Raw genomic sequence first — 20,046 nt, 5'->3', positions numbered from 1 at the left:
CATAGTCAGACTTTCAGGAATTAATAATTAATTTGAAAAAATATTCAGATATTTTGTTTCTAAATATGTCCTGTTGTTGAAAAAGTATTTATTCTTATTTGATAAGTATGTTTAAGAGAATTATAAATAGTTCATAATTTCAACCATAAAAAGATCAAAGCTCTCCTGAGAAGCTGTGCCTGGGACTGTGCTGGTCCTTGCCTTCCTAAACCAAAAGTGTCGCTTTATTAGCTCGGTATATTGCTGCTCTTGGAGTGGACATTAAGGCGACATGCAAATAGAGCAGTAGCCTTTCTTTTTGCCGTGTAGGGTAGAGTTATGTGTTCCAGAATGTAAATGTAAGCTCCTTTTCTGTATTTCTAGTTTCCTTATCTTGAAGGACATGCGCACTCTTTCAGTTTGAAGGGGGAAGGAAGGTGCATGTTGATATCCTCAGCGTGCACATGCCGGGCTTCCCATGTTTTTCCACGCGTTGCTCACTTGACCCCATTAGCACTAGAGGCTTGCCTCCGAAGTTATGGACTTTCTCAGACTGATGATAAACCCACGCATGAAAAACATGAATATCCGCCTTTTGGGCACGGTTCCAAATGCCAGGACAGGCAGAGGCGGCTGGAGGCAAGGCTGGAGGGAAGCCCCTGCCTTCCCGCATGGCGAGCAGCCCCGGGGAGGCCTGTGTGCCGGCTGCATCGCCCCCGCTGCAGAGGGCTGGGCTGGGGCTGGACGGGGGGGACACGCAGCGGGGTCCCATGGCAGCTCTCCTAGCCAGGTCCCTTCCTGTGCCGTGTCTGCCTCTTCATCCTGCAAGATGGGGTAGGAAGAAGCTGCATTGACTGGCCGTGGTGACTCTCAAAGGAGACATATGGTCAGGAGAGGGAAACACCTGTTCAGTTCCTGCCGTGCCCCAAGCACCTCAGGGTCCGCACTGACAGAACGGACCCCACTCGTGGCTCACCAGCCACCTGTGACACCTGCACGGCAGTGCCCAAGGGATCGGGGTGTGCCTTGAGGAGGTTGTTCGCAGGTACTGTCCTCTGAAAGTCGCCCTAAAAGTGCAAGCTGATGGACCAAGTTGATTTTTGTTTACAGCCTATCCAAATTATCACCAGTACCATAGAAATGGTGAAGCCAGGAAAATTTCCCAGCGGCAAAACAGAAATTCCTTTTGAATTTCCTCTGCACGTGAAGGGCAACAAGGTCCTATATGAGACTTATCACGGCGTGTTTGTCAACATCCAGGTGAGAGGTTCCTGCTCCCAGGCCCTCGGCCTGCCCTGAAAACGTGGCTTCCCAACACCACCTTGGTCTTTCATGGAACAGTCATAGATAGTCCCAAGAATTTCATACCATGCTGATTGTTGAGACCTCTCATGTATATTCTGTAGCGGTTTCTCACTTTGCCCTGCTGAACACATTTTATAGGAGACCATTGGCTTTTTTATGGCAACCCTGGAAGAACTTGCTACAACTTCTTTTTTCAAGTTCCTTTGTGTCGCTTGGGCTCTTTCCAGGCCGCAGGCCGCCCTGCGAGGCGTGCTCTCATTGACTGGTGAAGGACATGCCCTAACCTCTTTCTGGCAGCAGCACTGCCCGGCTTGTCTATTTTACACTTGTAAATGTCTCTTTGTCTGATACCCCAAGGCTCCCACTTGAACATAGGCTTGAATTCTCTATTGAGCAGGCCTCGGACATGAGGGGAAGTGGATTTATGACTTCCTGCTACCTCTGCTAGTTAAGGATGTCTTTCACAGTTGCTATTGTTGTCCCAGGAGCCACTCGGAGTCATGACTCAGAGCAGGAGAAAGAGAGCCTTTCCTTTATTTGGTGGAAAGAAAGGTACTTTTGTGACATCAGTCGGCCGCAGTCCCTTGCTGGATGAGGCAAAACTGTTTTGTCTTACGTATGTGCAAAGAGGCAGAATGCTAGAAATTTTTTTGATTTATTACATTTTAGTTGATAATGTGGTATTGGTGGAAACCATTCCCTGCTTGAAATATACAGCACCTTTTAAAATAAAAATCCTCAAAATACTTGTGAGGGTTTAACCAAAGGTCTGTCTGCCCGGCAGTTTTATGAATTGCCTAAGAGGATCTGTCAAAACGAATCACTTGCAGTAGGATGCCTTCTATTGCAGTCAGTACCCTTCTGTGGAGAGAAACGTTTCCAGGCCTTTACGATTCATGCCCCTGTTGCAGGCATCACGCCTCAGGCTTCGGACAGCCCCTCGGAAGTCCCAACAGGAACTGGGTCAGCACCTCGAGCCAGAGAAAGCTGCTCACGTACAAGCACCAGTCGCTGCTATGTGGATGTGAATTTTCTGCCTAACCTTCTAGGCTGGGAGTACTTTGGCCATGAAAGAAAGTAAACGAAAAATACATTTTTAGCAAAACTGAAAACATCATACATGTTTCACTCTGAAAATTATTTCCATTCCTTTTCCAGAATCAGCACCAATTTGCTTTCCCCACCTGGTAGTTCTTTAATACTGTTTTAATAATAACAGTATTATTATTTGAAAAATAGAATACTATAACATATACAGAACATATTTAATAACATCGGGATATGTTAATTAGAAACTGAATGGAATGACATCAGTTTTCAGTGGTTATACTACTTCTTAATCTCTCCTATTTTTATTGTTACCCATTAAAAGAAGATGCATTTGTTTAAATATAAATTAAACCTCATCCTTTTCCAGATACTGCCAAGAAAGACATACAGATGTACGTGTAAGACTTGCATGCTTGTGTTCCTGCAAAGCTGTGTATAAATTGGAAACTATTTCATGTGCAATGGGAGGCTTAACATGTGGTCAATTCTTTAGTAAAGCGAATAATCACCGCTTCCTTTTTTACCATCAAATTTCGCCACTTGAGGATTGAATCTAGAAGCTACAATTTGGAATTCTGTTATCTCCACAGATATCTCACAAATATCTAAAATTGAAGAGATTTCTTCTTAGCTTAACCTCAAATTTATAAGAGATTACTACCCTTACACCTGTCATATCATTTAGAGTCAACATTTATTAATATTTTGCCATATTTTTTTCTGAAGTTTTAAAATGAGTTACAGAAGCTTGATATTTCATCTGTAAATACTTCAGTAGCCACATCCAAAAATAAGAACATTCTCCTACTTAACCAGTTATCATTTTCTCAACTATGAAAATGAACAAAAATTCCCAAATTCATCTAATTTCTATTCTTAGTCACATGTCAGTACTTCTTTTTACATTTTGAAAAAAGATGCTTTTTGAGAGACACTAGGTTTAGCTGTTGTTTTTTTTTTTAATCTATTTTCACTCATTCAAACGCTAGAAAGTCCTTTTCTGGCTTCCTTGTTTATAGTAGAGCAAGTTCCACCCAGAGAGGACAAGTACTTTCCTGGTCACACAACAAACTTCAGCTCAGGGAACCACCTCCGCTGGGGACCCATTGTTTACTCTGTTTACCCTGAGGGGGTACATTCCTTTGGATAGAAATTTCTATTGTAAGTCATAAAAACATCTTTCTGAAATAACGGCATAGAGAAAATTTTTGCTTATAATTTGCCATAATATTTGTATACCCATATCACTTCTGGGATTGAATTGTATTATAGTAACATAGTGTAAAAATATAAAAATCGTTAGACAGAATAAAAGATTTAAAAATTTAACCAGGATTAAATGCCTAAGGTGCAGGGGGTTTGTTTGGCCTGTTATTTCCTAGATAGAATGCTTGATTATATTTACTCTTACTAGTCATCTTCGACATGCTGAGTTCATTTCTTGTCTTTATATTAAATACTCCATACAACAAACTGTCAGTCTTTCCTAGTTGTCCTTTCTGCAACTACCTTTTCTTTTAAAACTTACTGAAATTGTAGGCAAGCTTTATCATGTTCCACTCTAGCTAGCAAGATTTAATACCACAACACAAACTATAGCAGTGCTGGCATGTCATTTGAAATGGTATATTCAGAAGTAATTTCTCGAGGTTGAAGTTACTCTTGATGAGTGATAAAAGTATTCTTTAGAGGAGTCTGCTGTGCTTCTAGTGATAGGCGTCGTCTTCTTTTCTGTTGATGTTGCATTATTGACAGTTGAAGAAGGTGGCATCTTGCACCTCCCTCTCGATGCCTTGCTCAAGTCTGACCTCCTGTGGCTCATACCTCTGGGATCCCTCCCTGGTATTAGGCAAAGAGCAGGATCAGGTGGACAGATGGAGGGTCTGCAGCTGACAGATCTGGGCTTGGGTAACAGCTTTGCCACAGGAGAGCACAGGTTTGGCACCTCTGTGCTCCTTGCAGCTGTCCTTACCTCTCCTAGGGAATTAAGTGAGATAGTCCTGGGAAGCGGATGCGGCTCAACTGATAGAGCGTCCATCTACCAAATTGAGGGTCCAGGGTTCGATCCCCAGGGCCTCCTGACCTGTGTGATGAGCTAGCCCATGCGCAGTGCTGACGTGCTCAAGGAGTGCTGTGCCATGCAGGGGCGCCCCCACATAGGGGTGCCCCACGCTCAAGGAGTGCGCCCTGCAAGGAGAGCCACCCCGCGTGAAAAAAGCTCAGCCTGCCCAGGCACCACACATGCGGAGAGCTGATGCAGTAAGATAATGCAACAAAAAAGAGACGCAGTTTCCCAGTGCCACCAGATAAAGCAAACGGATGCAGAAGAACACAGCGAATGAACACAGAGAGCAGACAACGGTGGGGGTTGAGGGAGGGGGGGGCGAGGAGGGGAGAGAAATAAAATAAATCTAAAAAAAACACAAAAAATTGAGATAATCCTGGAAGGTACATAGTACAGTGCCAGGCACACAGGATGTGCTAATTAAGTATTTGCTGAATGGTTGAATAAATTAATTAATGATGACTCATCTCATACTACCCTAATAGTCTTTATATTGATATGGTTAGGATTAAATGAGATAGTTACTTGTAAAAGAACTTAACACAATTCCTAGAACATATACCAGTGTTTTCCTCTTCTTCTCTACCTTTTTTCCTTCCCACTTATAATGAGCTGCCTTATATTACTAATTATTGCTTTCACACTTAACAACTATGTGCTAATCAAAAGTCGTTGCCTGTTATTCACACCCTTTGATTTGCAAGCTATAGACTTGAGCTATAAAAGGGCTGTTGGGTCATAGAATTGACAGTCCCGTGGGAATGTTGAAGCCGGGTTGGATCCCGGGGCTCCAGCAGTGCCTCAGCTCGGCTTTCTTCTGAGTAGGCTTCATTCTCATGCAGCCTCTTCCCTTGTGATGGCCAAACTGGCTGGCAGCAAGGAGCTGCAGGCTCGCAATCTACTGGGTCAGCGACCCCAGCAGAAAGGGAATTCTTCCTCTTCCCAGCTTCTGGACCCAGGTACGAGGAGAGGGTCAGCCCCAACCAAACCCCTGAGGTAGAACTGAGGAGGGGCAAGTTCCCATCGGGAAAGAATTAGAGATACCAGGCAATCCAGCAATCCAGAACAAAATGTCCTCTGACCCCAGACCCATGCCAGCCGGCACGTGGGGGTGCAGGTGGAAGGGGATGCATGTGGTACCAGCCCATGTCTAGCTGAGCTGCCTGGCTGGGGAGACCAGAGTGGATCTTGATGGAGAATACGTATAATACCGACTAGCGCTGTAAAGAATCTCTTACTCTCCCCTGTAATACCTTAAAGTTGTTCAATGGGGAAACGTTCCTAAGAATGTAGCCTCTTGAGTCAACTATGCATATAGCCCGAGTTTTGAAAATTTTTTTTAATATAACCCTGATGTTTTTCCTGGATGGTTAAAGCAACAGCTAACTTTATTAACATGGGTTGTGTGACTTTTTTTTTTAAGACTAGCATTAAGACAGTAATCATGCTATAGAATTTTGATATAGAATAATTACCCAGTCTCATAATTCATCGGCAGGGATGTGAACAGACACTCCGTTTTCAAAGTCATGGTTTCACCTCAGTAACCAGCACTGTGTGGGGCTCCCGCTCGAGAATTCTACCTGTAAAGGGACTGCACCACAGCAGGCACACCTGCAGCGGCCAGTGCAGGAAACTAATACAGGGACGGTAGAGAAGTTGAGTAGGGCTCAGTTAAAAGCAAGGGTGATGCCAGGCTCCTTTCCTGTCCACTTTTTTTTTTGCACACAGGATGCATCTGTGTGTTGGCAAAGCGGGAAGGGCTGAGAGGAAGTAGAGAGAAAATCAGACTGGCCATGAGCGGACAGCTGTAGAGCCTGGTTGATGGACATGTGGGGCTTCGTTGTGCCCTTCTCTTTACTTTTGTATACATTTGAAATTTTTCCCAAATAAAAATTTTAAAGACTTTCCCCCCTTTATCCCTTGAGGAACTGTTTTTCAGATTCCGTAGAGTCTTAGGTCATCTAAGGCCTTTACTACGTGGGGCTCTCAAGGTCAGTACTCTTCAGGAAGCGCTACGCTCCCCGAGGGCAGGGTTGTGCCTCTCATCTCAGCCCTGGTGCCTTCTGCAGGGCTTTGCACGCAGAGTGGGTTACAGTGAGTGAGGGGGTGAAGGAATGGAAAGCACTCGCTTCCATCAAGTAGGTCACACAGCAGGACAATTACCAGGATTTGCACATGCGCCGGCCTCTAAGTGCTTTGCTCTTTCTCTTGTACCGCCCATTCTTTTCCTCTATTACAGGTAAGAAGATGCACCTATTTTCCAGTGGGTCCAACTACAGGATGGCTGTGGGGATAAGCTAAAGAAGAAACTTTTAAGTGTTTTTGTTTATTATCTTTTTCTGGTAGAAATGGCTTTATGTTGAGTCTCGCCTCTCTCTACTGTTTATATTCATTTTATACAACATATTTAATTGGACAAAGTTTCCTTAAAGTATGTTTCATTTCTTTACTCTTGGAATATAATTCTAAGACAAAAAGAAGTCTCACTAACATGACGTTTTCTTCTCTACCTTTTTCCCTCCAGTATACACTGCGCTGTGACATGAGGCGGTCTCTGTTGGCCAAGGACTTGACAAAGACCTGTGAATTCATCGTTCACTCTGTCGTAAGCTTTATGAGGGGCTCTGGGATTTTACCTTTTTACAAGTTAGTAAGTTAACCATTACTGTTTCGTGGATGCTGGCAGGAGACGAGACAAGGGCCCTCATGTCTCGTGGCACAGCAGGTGGCCTGGCCGTCAACCTGTGGTCATTCCCCTTGCCCCGTCACCCCACGGGGTGATGCCATGGGTCCAGGTGGATGCTGCCCCCGTAAAGGGTGTGCGTCACAGCTGAATGAGGGGCGCTGAGCTTGGGAACCCACCACTCTTACAGTTGGCAGTAAGCAAGCCTGTTTTTTGTCTCAGGGAGACACCGCCTCAGTCCCTCAAGGTTGCTCAAGGAAAACAGTTCAGAGAAACAACCTGGTAAAGAGTGGCTAGAGCCTTGCCTTCTTGGCACACCCAGCATATCCTTGCAAGGCCATCAGGGCCCGTGGGGGTTGCCTCTCCCAGTGCCTTCCTGCTCTGCTAATAATTTACAGTACAAAATGTTCTTGAAAGAGCCCTTTCATGTGCCAGCTTAAGGAGCTGGCTCCCGCTCCACTTGGCTGCGGTGGACTCTGGGTGAGCTCCCGGCAGAGCCCTTTGCAGCCAGCAAGGATCAGTTCCCTAGTCCTGCAGATTCCAGCAGTGACCGTCAGCCCCTGCCCAGGGCTGGACACGTGGTGACTGATAGGCTCACGGCATTAGAGTCCGCTGATCGTCTCTCGGGCATCTCTTGGCTCTGTATCACAAGGAGGCTGCTGTGCCTTGGTCCTTGCCCCGCAGTCCCTCCCTGCCCTGTACGACAGTGCTCACAACTCTGGTCAAGGGCCAGCCTCCTCCCTCATTCCCGGTCTTCCTGTTGTCCAGCTCTCTCCCTCATGACTAGGCTCAGCAGTGGCACATTCTGGCTTTGGTTTGATTCTGAGCAGCTCGGGGACAGAAGTTAGCAAAACACTAGTTTCCTGGAGGAGCCCAGGTCTCAGCCATGCCTGAAGGTGGTGAGCCTGAGAGCAGCCCCACAGCGGGCAGGCAGGGGTGCATATGCATCAGCCGTGGGCAGGCTGCCCCAAGGCCTCCTCGAGCTGGGACACACCCATGGTCCATCGGCATGTGGGCTCTGTGGGGCGGGGCAGCGTGTCAGAGCACCGCCCAGACCTGGGCACAGCTGCTTTCCTCCACGCAGTCCTCAGCGCAGCGTGCAGCTTCCTGGCATTGAGCAGGACTCAGCATCCTGGGGTCCTCACCCCAACTTCACAGTCTGCCACATGCCTGAATAATTGCGGGGGGTACCTTAGCACAGGTATATTGTGAGAGAGGAACTGTCAAGAAATTGTCTGGAATCTCCATAAATTTTTGTGGGAAATTTGCAATTATGGCATTTCTTTTACACTCTTATGAAATGTCCATTGGTAGTGATTAAGTGAAAATCTAAGATTTAAGTCTCTTGTGCATAGATTGGCAAAATCACTCATTTTTGTCGCCTTTTTAGGACTTCGAACATTTGCAGTTCCCTCGTTAAATTGTTAATAATCACTGTCTATTGTAATGATAAAACTGTTGCATAAATTCATATACAAAATTTTTAAAATGTTTATCTTTTTTTGTAAGTTCTATGATTTAGATGGATAATTTACCTTTTACTATCAAAGGTCTACAAATAGAAGCCAAAAATTTGCTTTAAAAAATGTAGATTAGTCCCTAAGAGAAACACATACCTTTTTGTGCCCTTAATAAAAGAGCACTCAATTTTGTGAAGAATGAGTCCCAGTTCGGCAGCTCACCCAGTGCGGGGCCCCTGGGAGCCCCAGGCAGGTGAGGCCTCCCCACGCAGTGGGCGCTGTTCACGGCACAGCCCCTGCCAGCTGGGCAGCGCGGGGTGTTACCCCTGCAGGAATGAATAGCAGAAAGGTAACCCACGTGCGATCCGTGGGTACGCGTGTACGCCGTTACGTCCCCTCAGGGAAGAGAACCTTTGCTAGAGAACATGCTCATGAGCTGATTGCTGCTTCCTCATTGGTTACTGGGCCCCTTGGGTCCCTGGGAAGATGCCAGGGGGTTTTCAGTTAGGTAATTGGGGGATGGTCAGTTTAGTTAATCATGGTAGTATTTACAAATGTTTCACAGGGATGATTCTCCCAGGGATTGCACAGCTCGGTGGCTAGCACACTGGCGTTGGAGCCAGACTGGCTGGGCTTGGATCTTGGGTCCTCCACTTGCTGGGTGGGTCGCTTCACCTCTGTGCCTCCTGCCCTCACCTGTAAGTGGGCCTGGCAGGAGTTACACCTCCCAGGGTACTGAGTTGAGATGGCACCCAGCAGGCACACGAGCCCGAGCTCTTACTCCAGGGGAGATGTTTGGAGGAAACATCTCCCGGCTATGCTTCTCTATTTCTTATGGCTAATTTTAGGGAACCTTAGACATTATTAGGTCTGTCGCCTCATTTTACCAATGCGTTCCTGGAAGATGAAGCAACTTGACAAAGAGCATATTGTCTTTTGGCAGAACTGTGTTTGGAACCCAAATATCCTGCCTTCTGTTACCAAGTTCTTCCTGCTGCCATTCAGTTTTAAAAAGGAGACAGAGGAGTTTGACCCGCAGAGCTCTTGCCCTCAACCAGCTGATATTGGTTTTATCTCCCATTTTAGCCTCAGAAGGGAAAGCTGACTCCAAGTCCTGTGGACTTCACCATCACACCTGAAACCTTACAGAATGTCAAAGAGGTAACACATTCCCTACACTCCAATACCAGAAATATTTTCTTAGTAACTAGAGTCCACTGACAGACACTGGCAGCTCACTTTTTCTTTGTGTATCAGCTCATCAGCAAGAGAAAATTCCTGACTGTTGTCTATATCCAAGTTAGTCTATATTTTCAATTTCATGTATTTTTAAACTGAAAGGTGGTGTGGAGGAATGCGTTGTCAAGCTCCTGTGTTCACCACTGTTTACTCATTGCTCTGTGCTCAGAGGCCGTCTTTCCTGAGCCCTGGGCACCAGCCCCTTTATTTATTTCTCATGGTCAGTCCCCTGGGCTTGGCCCCTCGTATCTTGTCATCCTTTACTGAAATTTAGTTTGCGTCCCCCACCCACATTTCCATCCAACAAAGAATAGCCAGTGTATCAGTCAGCCATAGGGGTGCTGATGCAAAATACCAGAAATTGGTTGATTTTTATAAAGGGTATTTATTTGGGGTAGGAGCTTACAGTTACCAGGCCATTAAGCATAAGTTACTTCCCTCACCAAAGTCTGTTTTCACGTGTTGGAGCAAGATGGCTGTCGACATCTGCGAGGGTTCAGGCTTCCTGGGTTCCTCTGGGCTCAGCTCCTCTGTTTTCTCCACAAGGTCAGCTGTAGACTCTGAGGCTCTCTAGACTTTCCCTCTCTCCACAAGGTCAGCTGTAGACTATCAGGTGAATGGCTCTGTCTCTCTCCCTGGAGTTTCTGCCATGTCTAAGGAGCCATCTCTATTCCTCTGTGTTCTTCTCCTGGCTCGGGTCCTCTCTTCCGGAGCTTGCTTCTCTTTCCTCTGCATGCTGACTTCCTGGTGCTCCAGCTTAAGACTTCAGCATCAAACTCCAACATCAGAAACCCTCATCTCTGTCCTTGCCATGCATTTTATCTGTGAGTCCCATGGGTGGGGACTCGATGCCCTAATGACATGGCCCAATCAAAGCCCTAATCATAACTCAGTCACGCCCAGGAATAGACCAGATTACAAACATAATCCACTATCTAATTTTGGAATTCATAACAGTATAAACCGCTACAGCCAGTAACATTCTTTTTGAGGATTCTAGCAGCTTCTTTCCTTCAGCAGTCGACAGAGTGAGGGTCTGGAAGCCCCCGACTGGGCCTGCTGAGCCTTCCTGCATCCTGCATGAAGCCAGGGGCCATCTGGCCTCTTGACAGCCCCCCTGGCAGATCCCACCTGGCTGCCCAGGCTGTGCAGACAGAGAAGCAAATCTGGCCCAGATTCACATTATGTTCTGGCCTCCTTGGTCTAGCTCTCTCATCCATTGCCACAGATATTCCCCAGATACGTATTTTTTAATGATACCCATTTTGAAGAAAGCCGTGAATTCCCGCAGTTCTTTCTGGGCGTGACATTTCTTCCTCACTCTGCCTCTGCATTTTGCTCTCTGGACTAGATGAGTGTCTGGTCAAGGGTGAGTACAGTGAGGATTGGGGCCTCGTCCTGGAGGCTCACCGACCTGAGTGGCCCGGGCCACTCCTGTCCACCTCACAGCTCTCTTCGCCCCACCAGAGTGTGGGTGCCTCCAGAGGCCAGTCAGGGTTTTCTCTCCCAGGAACTTGAACCTGGACTGGAGTCGTGTGGGGACAGCAGGTGGTAGGGAGGCCGCAGACGCCTGCTGCTGAGAGCCCACAGTGCCCTGGGTGTGGCCCCTGGGTCCTTCCCAGGCCCGGCTGGTGAGCCTTTTCCTTGATTCTGAGAAGAACCAGGATCTTCCCATTAGTGTCTGAGCCTCTTTTTTGTTTAAGTTACTTAGAATAAGTTTCTTTCTCTTTCTTCTAAAGAACCTAAATAATGCAGAAATTGGTAAAAGAAATGGTGTGAGGGAAAGGCACTGAGCAGAGATTAGCAGTACCATGTCATGGTGTCACTGTCAGTAGCATCTAGTTGGATTTTTAAAAATATGATCTCTTAGAGGAATTCAATTCATTTTCTAATTTTGAAAACTGTCACCTTTGTTTTATTCTTTATATCTTTTCCTGTATTCACTTTTCCTGTCTCTTTCTTTCTTCCCTGTCTTTACCTGATTAAGATTGCAGTTATGGGATTTTCCTGTTGTTGTTGTTTGTTCCTTTTTTCCTAGTCATTAGGATGTTAGCCATCTGATTTCTACTTTCCCAATAGTTACTCATAAATGTTCACAATTATAAGATGATCTGACCATATTGAGAATAAGTGCTTTTAACTTTCTGCCTGAAAAGGGAAAATGTTTTTCATACTTGATTTTTTTCCCTCCCCATCACACCTCCTTTGTTTTGTTGAAATTATCTGAAAGTTCCAGATTGTTAACAGTTTTATTTTTCTCAACATTAAATCTTTAGTGGCTTAGGAATCATTTCTTAATAGTTGCCTCAATAACAATAGCCGTATAAGTCTTACCAAGCCTGTTGCTTACAGTTGTTTCTACTTAACTATGCTTTCTTCCTTTTTTGATTTATTTTTTGCTTTGCTGGAATACATCCTAGACACATTCTTTCAGAAAGGGTGAGAAGTGAACTTAAGTCCTTGAGTGTCTGAAAAATATCCTGCTTTGCCCTCACACTTGAATCCTAGTTGGTCTAGGTAGAAAATTCTAGCTTTAATATCGTGTGCCTTCAGAACTTTGAAAAGTAACTTCCTGGCTTGCTAGTGTTTATTGATGCTCACATGATCTGATTCTCAAAGTTGCATATACTTACCAGTTTCTTCTCCTCTTTCCCACTCTCTGAGAATTTCCAAGATCTCCCATTCCCAGTGTTCTAAAATTTCACAAGGACCTGCCCAGGTGTGGATCTGTATTTTAGTCAGTGTGCGTGGCATTTGGTGTGACTTTCCTGCTGAAGGCTTGAGCCTTCCTTCAGCTCTGTGAACTTCTCCTGTATCATTTCTGAGGTGCATCATGGGAGAGCCCGTTGGCTCGATCTTTGAGTTCCCTCTTTTGCTCCTCAGCTAGTGTGTGGTCCATCCACTGAAACAATGGCTTCAACGAGAATGCAGTTCCTTTCCAAGCACTGTTCCTTCTTCAGGGTAGCCTCTTCTTTTTTCATAGACGCAGTGCTCTTTCCTCTCTCTAAGGGTTTTAAGTATTGGTTTTGCAAGATGACCTTTCATTTCCTATATTGATTCTCTTTCTTAGGGGTTGCTTCTTCTGTTTGTGGAGCATGTGCCTCTTTTTCTTGCTTTAGTTTTCCTGAAGTGTTTGCTGATTCTTGGTTATCAATTCCTGGCGTTGTTAGCTGGACTGTACATCCTAAGCCCAGATGAGCATCTCTTCTTCCAGTTACCACCTTGCGTTCTGCTTTGGCCTTGAGTGCTGTGCGGGGAGGGTGGGCCCTCACCCCGCGCCTTTCCCTCAGGGTGTGCTGACGGGTCTTCTGCCGAGGCCATGCCCTTGGATGGGCTGCCACTGCACACGGGCCACCCCTTCCCTAAGTCCCCTGCCCCATCTCAGGGCTGTCACAGGCCTGCTGGAAACGTCTCCCTCTGGGCTCCTGCACTCTCCTGTGCTTGCTTCTCAAACCATTTTTATCTCCCAGAATTTCCTCACAGGGGAAGTGTGCCAGGGCCGCTCCCCACAGCTTCTCTAGCAGCAGTTATTTTTTTCATATATGATAATATCGTGTCAGTGGGAAGAGAGATCAGAGGAGTCAGGATCTTGAGCTGGAAGTTGAAAGCTTTTCTGTTCTCTTCAGGTGCCTAAAAGAGTTTTAAAGCTCATTGCCATTGCTTTATATTTTTCTAACTAAAATACCCTTGCAATGTCCTCAGACTTTTTTTTTTCTTATCTGATTACTTGGTAAGAAGAAACTTCCAGACCCAAGTGTCGACAATTAGGATGATTCTGATCATTCTGTATGGGTGGGGTTAGTTAGGGGCCATAAAAATATGGTTGTTGAATAATTCAGTCTGTTAATGTCCATGTTGAAAGAAGATACAAGCATGCTGATTCCTTTTCCTCTCGTTCTCTGAAACAGGATTCCAGTTGATTCTATAACCAGTTATCCAGCTTTGTTTTAACTTCTCATTTGTACCAAAGTAACTATCGAGTAATCTCTCCTTGCTTGTTCCATTCCTCATGTATTTGTTTTTACTTTGTTTCAGAGAGCATTGCTTCCCAAATTTCTTATTAGAGGACATCTCAACTCAACTAACTGTGTTATCACACAGCCACTAACAGGGGAGCTGGTGGTTGAAAACTCGGATGCAGCCATCAGAAGCATCGAGCTGCAGCTGGTGCGCGTGGAGACCTGTGGTAAGGGGCACTGTGACCGCCACGGGCTGGCCTTGCTTCCAGCCGGTGCCCTCGGGTGTGCAGAGACGAAGGGACTGTGCGTGGAAGTGGAAGTCAGAGCCCCTCTCTTATTCCAGCATTGTCTGAGGAGAAGGGAAGGGAGCGCTCCAGGATCCCGCAGGGCACATTGGAGAAATGGGGGTGGGGGGTAGCTCCCCGCAGAGCCTCGGATGTCACAACAGTTCTGGGCCGGCTTGTTCTGACGCCTGATGTTTTCTGACCACTGCTGGTCTCTCCTTTCTCAAGGGTGTGCAGAAGGCTACGCCCGGGATGCCACAGAGATTCAGAACATCCAGATTGCCGACGGGGACGTCTGCACGAGCCTCTCTGTGCCCATATACATGGTCTTCCCCAGACTCTTCACCTGCCCGACGCTGGAGACCACCAACTTCAAAGTGGGTAAGCCCCACTCCCTGCCAGCCCCGCGGCCTGCAGAGCCTTCTGGTGCGCAGCCCGGCCACAGGAAGGGCTCTGCTGGGGGCCGGCTACAGCTCAGAGCACTTCAGCGCACCACGCAACAAGACCTCCCAGAGACGCAGCCGTGCCAGCGCCGAGGATGTCGCTGCCGCCAGTCCCTGTTCTCCTGGGACTGACGTCGTCGCACGGGGAGCCTGTAAATGTAGGACAGCTCGGGTGCCAGGTGATAAGTGCTATGAGTAAAACGAAGGCGAGCGAGGACTAGAGAGCGGAGGGGAGCAGTGCAGATGGGCTTAGGACAGGTTTCTCCAGTAAGGTAAGCCCAGACCCGATGCGTGAAAATCCCTTTGTGAACTTGCATCACCATGGAGGTGACACATGGAGACTGTGCTCTGCCTCTAGGCGGTGTCTGGTCATTTTTCATGAGTAGATACCTAAGTGTATTGACCACAGGGTCTGAGCCACGTTGCAGACACGGTTTCGTATCTGCTGTTCCCCCCTTAACATTGTAACACCAACATCTCCATGATTTTAAATATTCTTATAAATTATTTTAGTGGTAATCTATCCCAATAAGAATCATGTTTATGAAGGCCACTGGAGAGATAACCCCACACTGTAAAGAAGTGGAACAAAGGCACAAAAGGAAGGGAGCCTGGCCCTAATTGCCTGGTTTTCTGCACACACTGATTGAAAAGACGGCAAAGGAGCTTGCCCACACTTCCCTGGGACTTCCTCTGAGCCGTGCCTGAGGCGCTTTGGTAAATAAACACCCGGCAGAAGGAAGCAATTGAAATTGCTTCTGCTGTCCTACCTGCTGTATTGAGAAATGGGAGCTGGTTCTCTAAGACCAGTATGTTTTTTATTAATGTCCTATTCCCCCTAAATCCTTTAAAGTGCATTATTAACTGTCCAGTGAGAATCTTCGGTTTTTAAAAATGGTACCATTATTTCACTTTAAATAATTCCAAGTAATGCAGTTTAAAATATAAGTTAGGACACCTGTACCATCATAGCTGAGCATAAGGCTGCTTGTTTTAAGAGAGGAAGGCATGTCCTGTGTGCCAGGAAGTCACTGAGCTTCCGTGACTTTCTGTGCCTCTGCTGCGGTCCTGAGTCCTCGGCTCAGCCGGCCCGTGGGCTCAGAGCACGAGTCCCTACTGGTGGCGCTCATTCCGTGTACGGAACGATGTGTGGGAAGAAGCCTAACGGGGCCCCGGAGCCCGGGCCAGTAGCATGACCAGCAGCAGACTCAGCTGTTCGCCAGATACACAGAGGAGGACAGCGAAGCTTCCGTAAAGTTGACTTGGAGAGTCACGCTTAACTCCCAGCTAAGGTACCATGATTTTTCTCAAAAAAAAAGTTTACATTTATTGTCAAACAGGTAGTACATATCCATAGTGTAAAATCCAAAGTACCAGAGGGCGTGGAGAGTAAATTCCCTCCCTGAAGCCCCCGCGTTTCCACACCCAGAGCAGCCGGTGTGCCCAGGCCTTGGGCGTCTCCTGCTGGAGAGCACCCGGCTCACAGGCTCATGGGGGTTTTTCTTTGCGGACTCTAGACAACTACATGCATTACCTTGCTTTAAATTGAGGAGGATGCTGTCTGTTATTTCTCAATTTGGTTTTCCTATATACTTCCAAAAGGGACAAAACATTTTTCTTTTCTGCCATGGTATAAATTGTTTAAATTTTTTGCATGTTACCTTTATCAGATTTATCAAAATTTTGCAGAGGAAATAGATCTCTACACATTGCCATATAACGGTTGCATGCAGTGCCTCTTACTCCTCCATATAAAATAGTGCCCTCAGTCTCTGGTCTAAGATACCAGCAGTACTCCTTCCCCGTACCTGATGTTTGGTCTTGTTCGGGGTCTTGAGAAATGACAGGTGATGTTAGTAAGGGAGATCTCTACAGGAAAAAATAATCACTGAGTGCCTGTGGCTGCGGCAGTGAGTGTGGAGAAAGGACAGCCGTGCCCACCGACGACGCCCAGCCCTGCGTCACCAGCACGCTCAGGCTCAGGCAGGGGGTGGCAGCAGAGACTCTGGTACCCCCAGAGGATATGAGAGGGCATGACATCCCGTGTCAAAGGCAGTATCTTTGTGCAGCTCCCTTTGGGCTCTGTCGGGGCTGACTGCAGCGGACCTCAGATGCTTGGCAGCCCAGAGAGCATCTTCCAGCCCCTGCCCCACGCAGACTGCCGTTCCATCCAGTGCTTTCTGCTCACCAGGAGCCAGGCCGTGCCAAATGTGGTCCCCCCTGCCTGCTGCTCTGTTCCAGTCCCCTGCGCCCTGCCCGGGGGCTGACTAGGTGGGGAGGAAGCAATGCAGAGGGTGGTGGTGGGAGGGCCAGGGCTAGGGTCGGGGTCTGAGGCTGTTACAGTGAGGAGAGACATGCTGGCTTTTGCTTGGGCAGAGGCAGATGCCACCTGGGGCTTCGTTGCCCGGAGCGCCTTCCAAACACAAGCTTCTGTAGCCAGTGCTGAGGCCCTCCTTTCACAGCTGGCTTCTTGGCACACACAGCTCCCACCTTCCTCCTCCCACTTTGCGTTGGGGCAGGAACTGCGTGTTTGTCTTCAGGGAGCTTCTCCTTCACACATACCCCTTTGTGTTGTGATCGACAAGGCTCACCACAGCAGCTGAAGAGCTAGTAGAGAAGCCTGTTGGCTAAAAGCTAAGAGATGTCGGTGTGAACAGGTGGTTCAGAGGAAGCTGACCAATATCCAGAGGAACAGCAGTTAAACTGTATGCTGTTTCTGAACAGAGTTTCTCTCGGGGGCATTTGGGAAATGTACCCAGGCAACTGCATGCCCGTTTAGTGTCTATGCTAGTCCATTCAGAACTGTAGGAAATGGAAAAAAGAAAGTCAAACAATACAAAAGAGTTTGAAGCATTCTAGAAGAGTCTTTGAAAAGACAAAGGACAAGGAAATTGTGGTTTGGGAGGCCTGATGACTTACTGTTCCAGAATGAGGAGATAGAAATTTATGTAGAGAAAGTTTACAGCAGGTGGTTGGATGTCCGTACAGTCATCCCCACTGGTTTTCCGAAAAGCTCAGGAAACATAAATACAAAAGCCCAAAAGGCACTTCGTGCTCCCCTGGCTTTTCAGAGATTGCTGGACTTGGAGTGGGTGGGTGTCGAGTTCCCACCGCTCAGTGCCAGTGAACACAATGCCCTCTCTTCTTTTTGCAGAGTTTGAGGTGAACATCGTCGTGCTCCTTCATGCTGATCATCTCATCACAGAGAATTTCCCACTGAAGCTCAGCAGGATCTAGGCCACGTGGAAGTCCAGCCGGTTGCCAGGCTTCTACAGGAGCCTCCGCCTGCAGCATGAACTTGTTTTCTCGATTATTTTGTATTAGAAAAGAACCTGACTCCCCACATCATAATCACCCTTTCTTGTTTCCTCAAGGCTTCTGCTTCCAGGGTGTGCCTCTGTAATCAGACCTTTTCTTTGAAATTCGACAGGATTTCTTAATATTATTTGCAAGATCATCTTCGCAGAAAACAAAACTTCCTATTATTCTCAACTTGTTCCTTTTTAGGCATAGTCAGACAGTTTATACCAGTAGTCTGGGCTTTGCTGGGAAGTGAGAAACCTCCCCAGCTTGCTAGCAGATGCAGCGGGTCCATGGATGGACTGGAGGGCACAGGATGGCTTTGAGCTCTGTGAGCTGACATGGCTATACGAGGGTTGTCGTTTCTGAAGTGTGTAGCTATCCTTCAAGGAGAAGTACACCGTGGCCTCTCCTGGGACTGCGCAGCTTTTTATCACTCTAGTCTGAAATTCTTTTTATAATATTTTTTCACCATCAAAACTTTTAGGGAACTGAAACAGGAAGTCTTCCTTGCCCTCACAGAGGTGAGGGGTTTGGTAAGGATGGCTGGTGCTGGAGTATTTCTTAAGTCTCAGGACCTGGTGTAAAAGTTCCTGCTACTGTATTCCCAGGAGATACTGAAACACAGGGTTACAGAAGAAAGGGTGATGGCTGCTACTGTAGATGCTGGGTGGACTCTGGATGGCAGGAGACCCATCCCCAGGGTGGGTCTTGCCATTCTCACACTCACCAGAGGGCCTGTGTTTTGAGCCAGGGGTTCTTGACCAATTTTGGCCTCACCTCTCATTGAGATTCGTAGTGTGTGGTGTATGCTGCAGTACATTTATTCCAGAAAATCCTGCCATTGTGTCTGTTGGTCTGCAGTTAGCAAGACCTCAGAAATAAGCCATCCCCCTTGGCCATTAAGCGGCCTTCCCTTCCAGCCCTTTGTCCTCAGCAGGCCTGGACAAGGCCACCGGGGCCAGAGCCCTGCAGGCTCCGCCACCCCTGCACTTCCCTGTGCTGGTGACGCAGGAGGCAGACCTGACGTGGGCACTGCTCTATTCTAGGCCCTCGCCAGAGAAACAGCACCACGGGTCATTCAGAAATTGATTCCCAGAGAATGCATTTCTGGATTATAAATCTCATGACATTAGTAATTGTCTGCCCTTGATTGTGTGTTTAAACTAGAGCAGAGGAAAATAAAGTGACCCTACTTTCTGGGAAATCTTTAGGGTAGAAATCATTTTTAATTTAAAAAGTAGGCTAAATGAGAATTTTGAGGAAATGTTTGGTTTGCCTATTGCTATATAACTTCCTCAGTAAACTGATTTTCTGAATGTCAGTATGACATTCAGAGTGCACTCAGCAGAGGAGAATAATTACTACCTGAGGAGCCGGCCCAGCTCCCTCTATCATTTCATTCAAGCCTGAGTGGCCTCTGCTTGGTCACTTCCTCCCACTATGTCTGACATCTCCATGATCAGCTCTTTGGGAAAACTCAGAAGTTTGGGTGTTGTGGACAGCACCCATCCCAATACTGCCCAGGCTGGCTGGGTTCGGGGTGCCCATGTTGGATGCTCAGTGTTATGAGATTCTCCAATTAGATCAAAAAGAGGAGAGGAAGGGGAAAGGGGAAGGTGAAGGAGAGGCAGCAAACCGAACCTGAAACAGGATGTTTTTTGGTAGTGCTTGTTTAGACAGGACCACATTTTGGTTTAGACAGGACCATATTTTGGCTATCAGCTCCCTAATTATTTCAACAGAAATGGGCCTTGGCTCCAGTTCCCTGGCTCCAGTTCCCTACCACATTGTTAGTTCCAGAGAAAAGGTAGAGGTACATCACAAATAAAGCTATATGAAAAAACCAAAGCAGTGTCCTGAATTCCTCCAGAGTGGGCGTTGTTATCCACTTTCTCAGGTAGCTTTGTGGGAAAGTGGATGCTTGAGGTCCATTTCTGTCCCTTACCATCAGAGTCTCATAATTGGGTGCTGCTATCTATGCCAGTTGCCATGATATCCTTGGAACTTTCTAGAAGGACTACTTTATGTGAGCCTAAATTCCCCATTTTGGATGTATGTGATGGCTGTAGCTCTGCTCAGGGTTGCTCAGCTCTGGTGGTTTTAAGTTGCTGAGGCATCAAGAGAGACCAGCGATGGATTTGGCTCTAATGATAGTAAGAGCTGCGTGAGCATCAGTTGTTGCTCTGAAGCAGGCTGTGTTGCAAGGGCTGTATGTTGTATTATCTTATTTGTCATGGCACCCCTGTGAAGAGGGTATCAGCATATCCCATTCG

General features: G+C 46.9%; 1 protein-coding gene across 2 annotated transcripts in view; it reads left to right on the top strand.

Annotated features, from left to right (window-relative positions):
* Positions 1-19,621, top strand: part of VPS26C (VPS26 endosomal protein sorting factor C) — a 78,372-nt gene extending 58,751 nt beyond the window's left edge. The window contains exons 3-8 of one of the 2 annotated variants that reach the window (XM_004463545.4): positions 1,090-1,239; positions 6,927-7,007; positions 9,632-9,706; positions 13,820-13,970; positions 14,256-14,408; positions 17,625-19,621. In XM_004463545.4, the coding sequence (XP_004463602.1) occupies positions 1,090-1,239; positions 6,927-7,007; positions 9,632-9,706; positions 13,820-13,970; positions 14,256-14,408; positions 17,625-17,707 (693 nt within the window). In that variant the 3' untranslated portion in view covers positions 17,708-19,621. The remainder of the gene's footprint in view (positions 1-1,089; positions 1,240-6,926; positions 7,008-9,631; positions 9,707-13,819; positions 13,971-14,255; positions 14,409-17,624) is intronic. The other variant, XM_071214971.1, reaches the window with a different exon arrangement.
* Positions 19,622-20,046: the final 425 nt, after the last annotated feature.

The sequence above is a fragment of the Dasypus novemcinctus genome, chromosome 4 (assembly GCF_030445035.2).
Source record: "Dasypus novemcinctus isolate mDasNov1 chromosome 4, mDasNov1.1.hap2, whole genome shotgun sequence".
Classification (NCBI taxonomy): domain Eukaryota; kingdom Metazoa; phylum Chordata; class Mammalia; order Cingulata; family Dasypodidae; genus Dasypus; species Dasypus novemcinctus.
The sequence above is the reverse complement of the archived record's forward strand: the minus strand, read 5'-3'. Positions and strand labels throughout refer to the sequence as shown.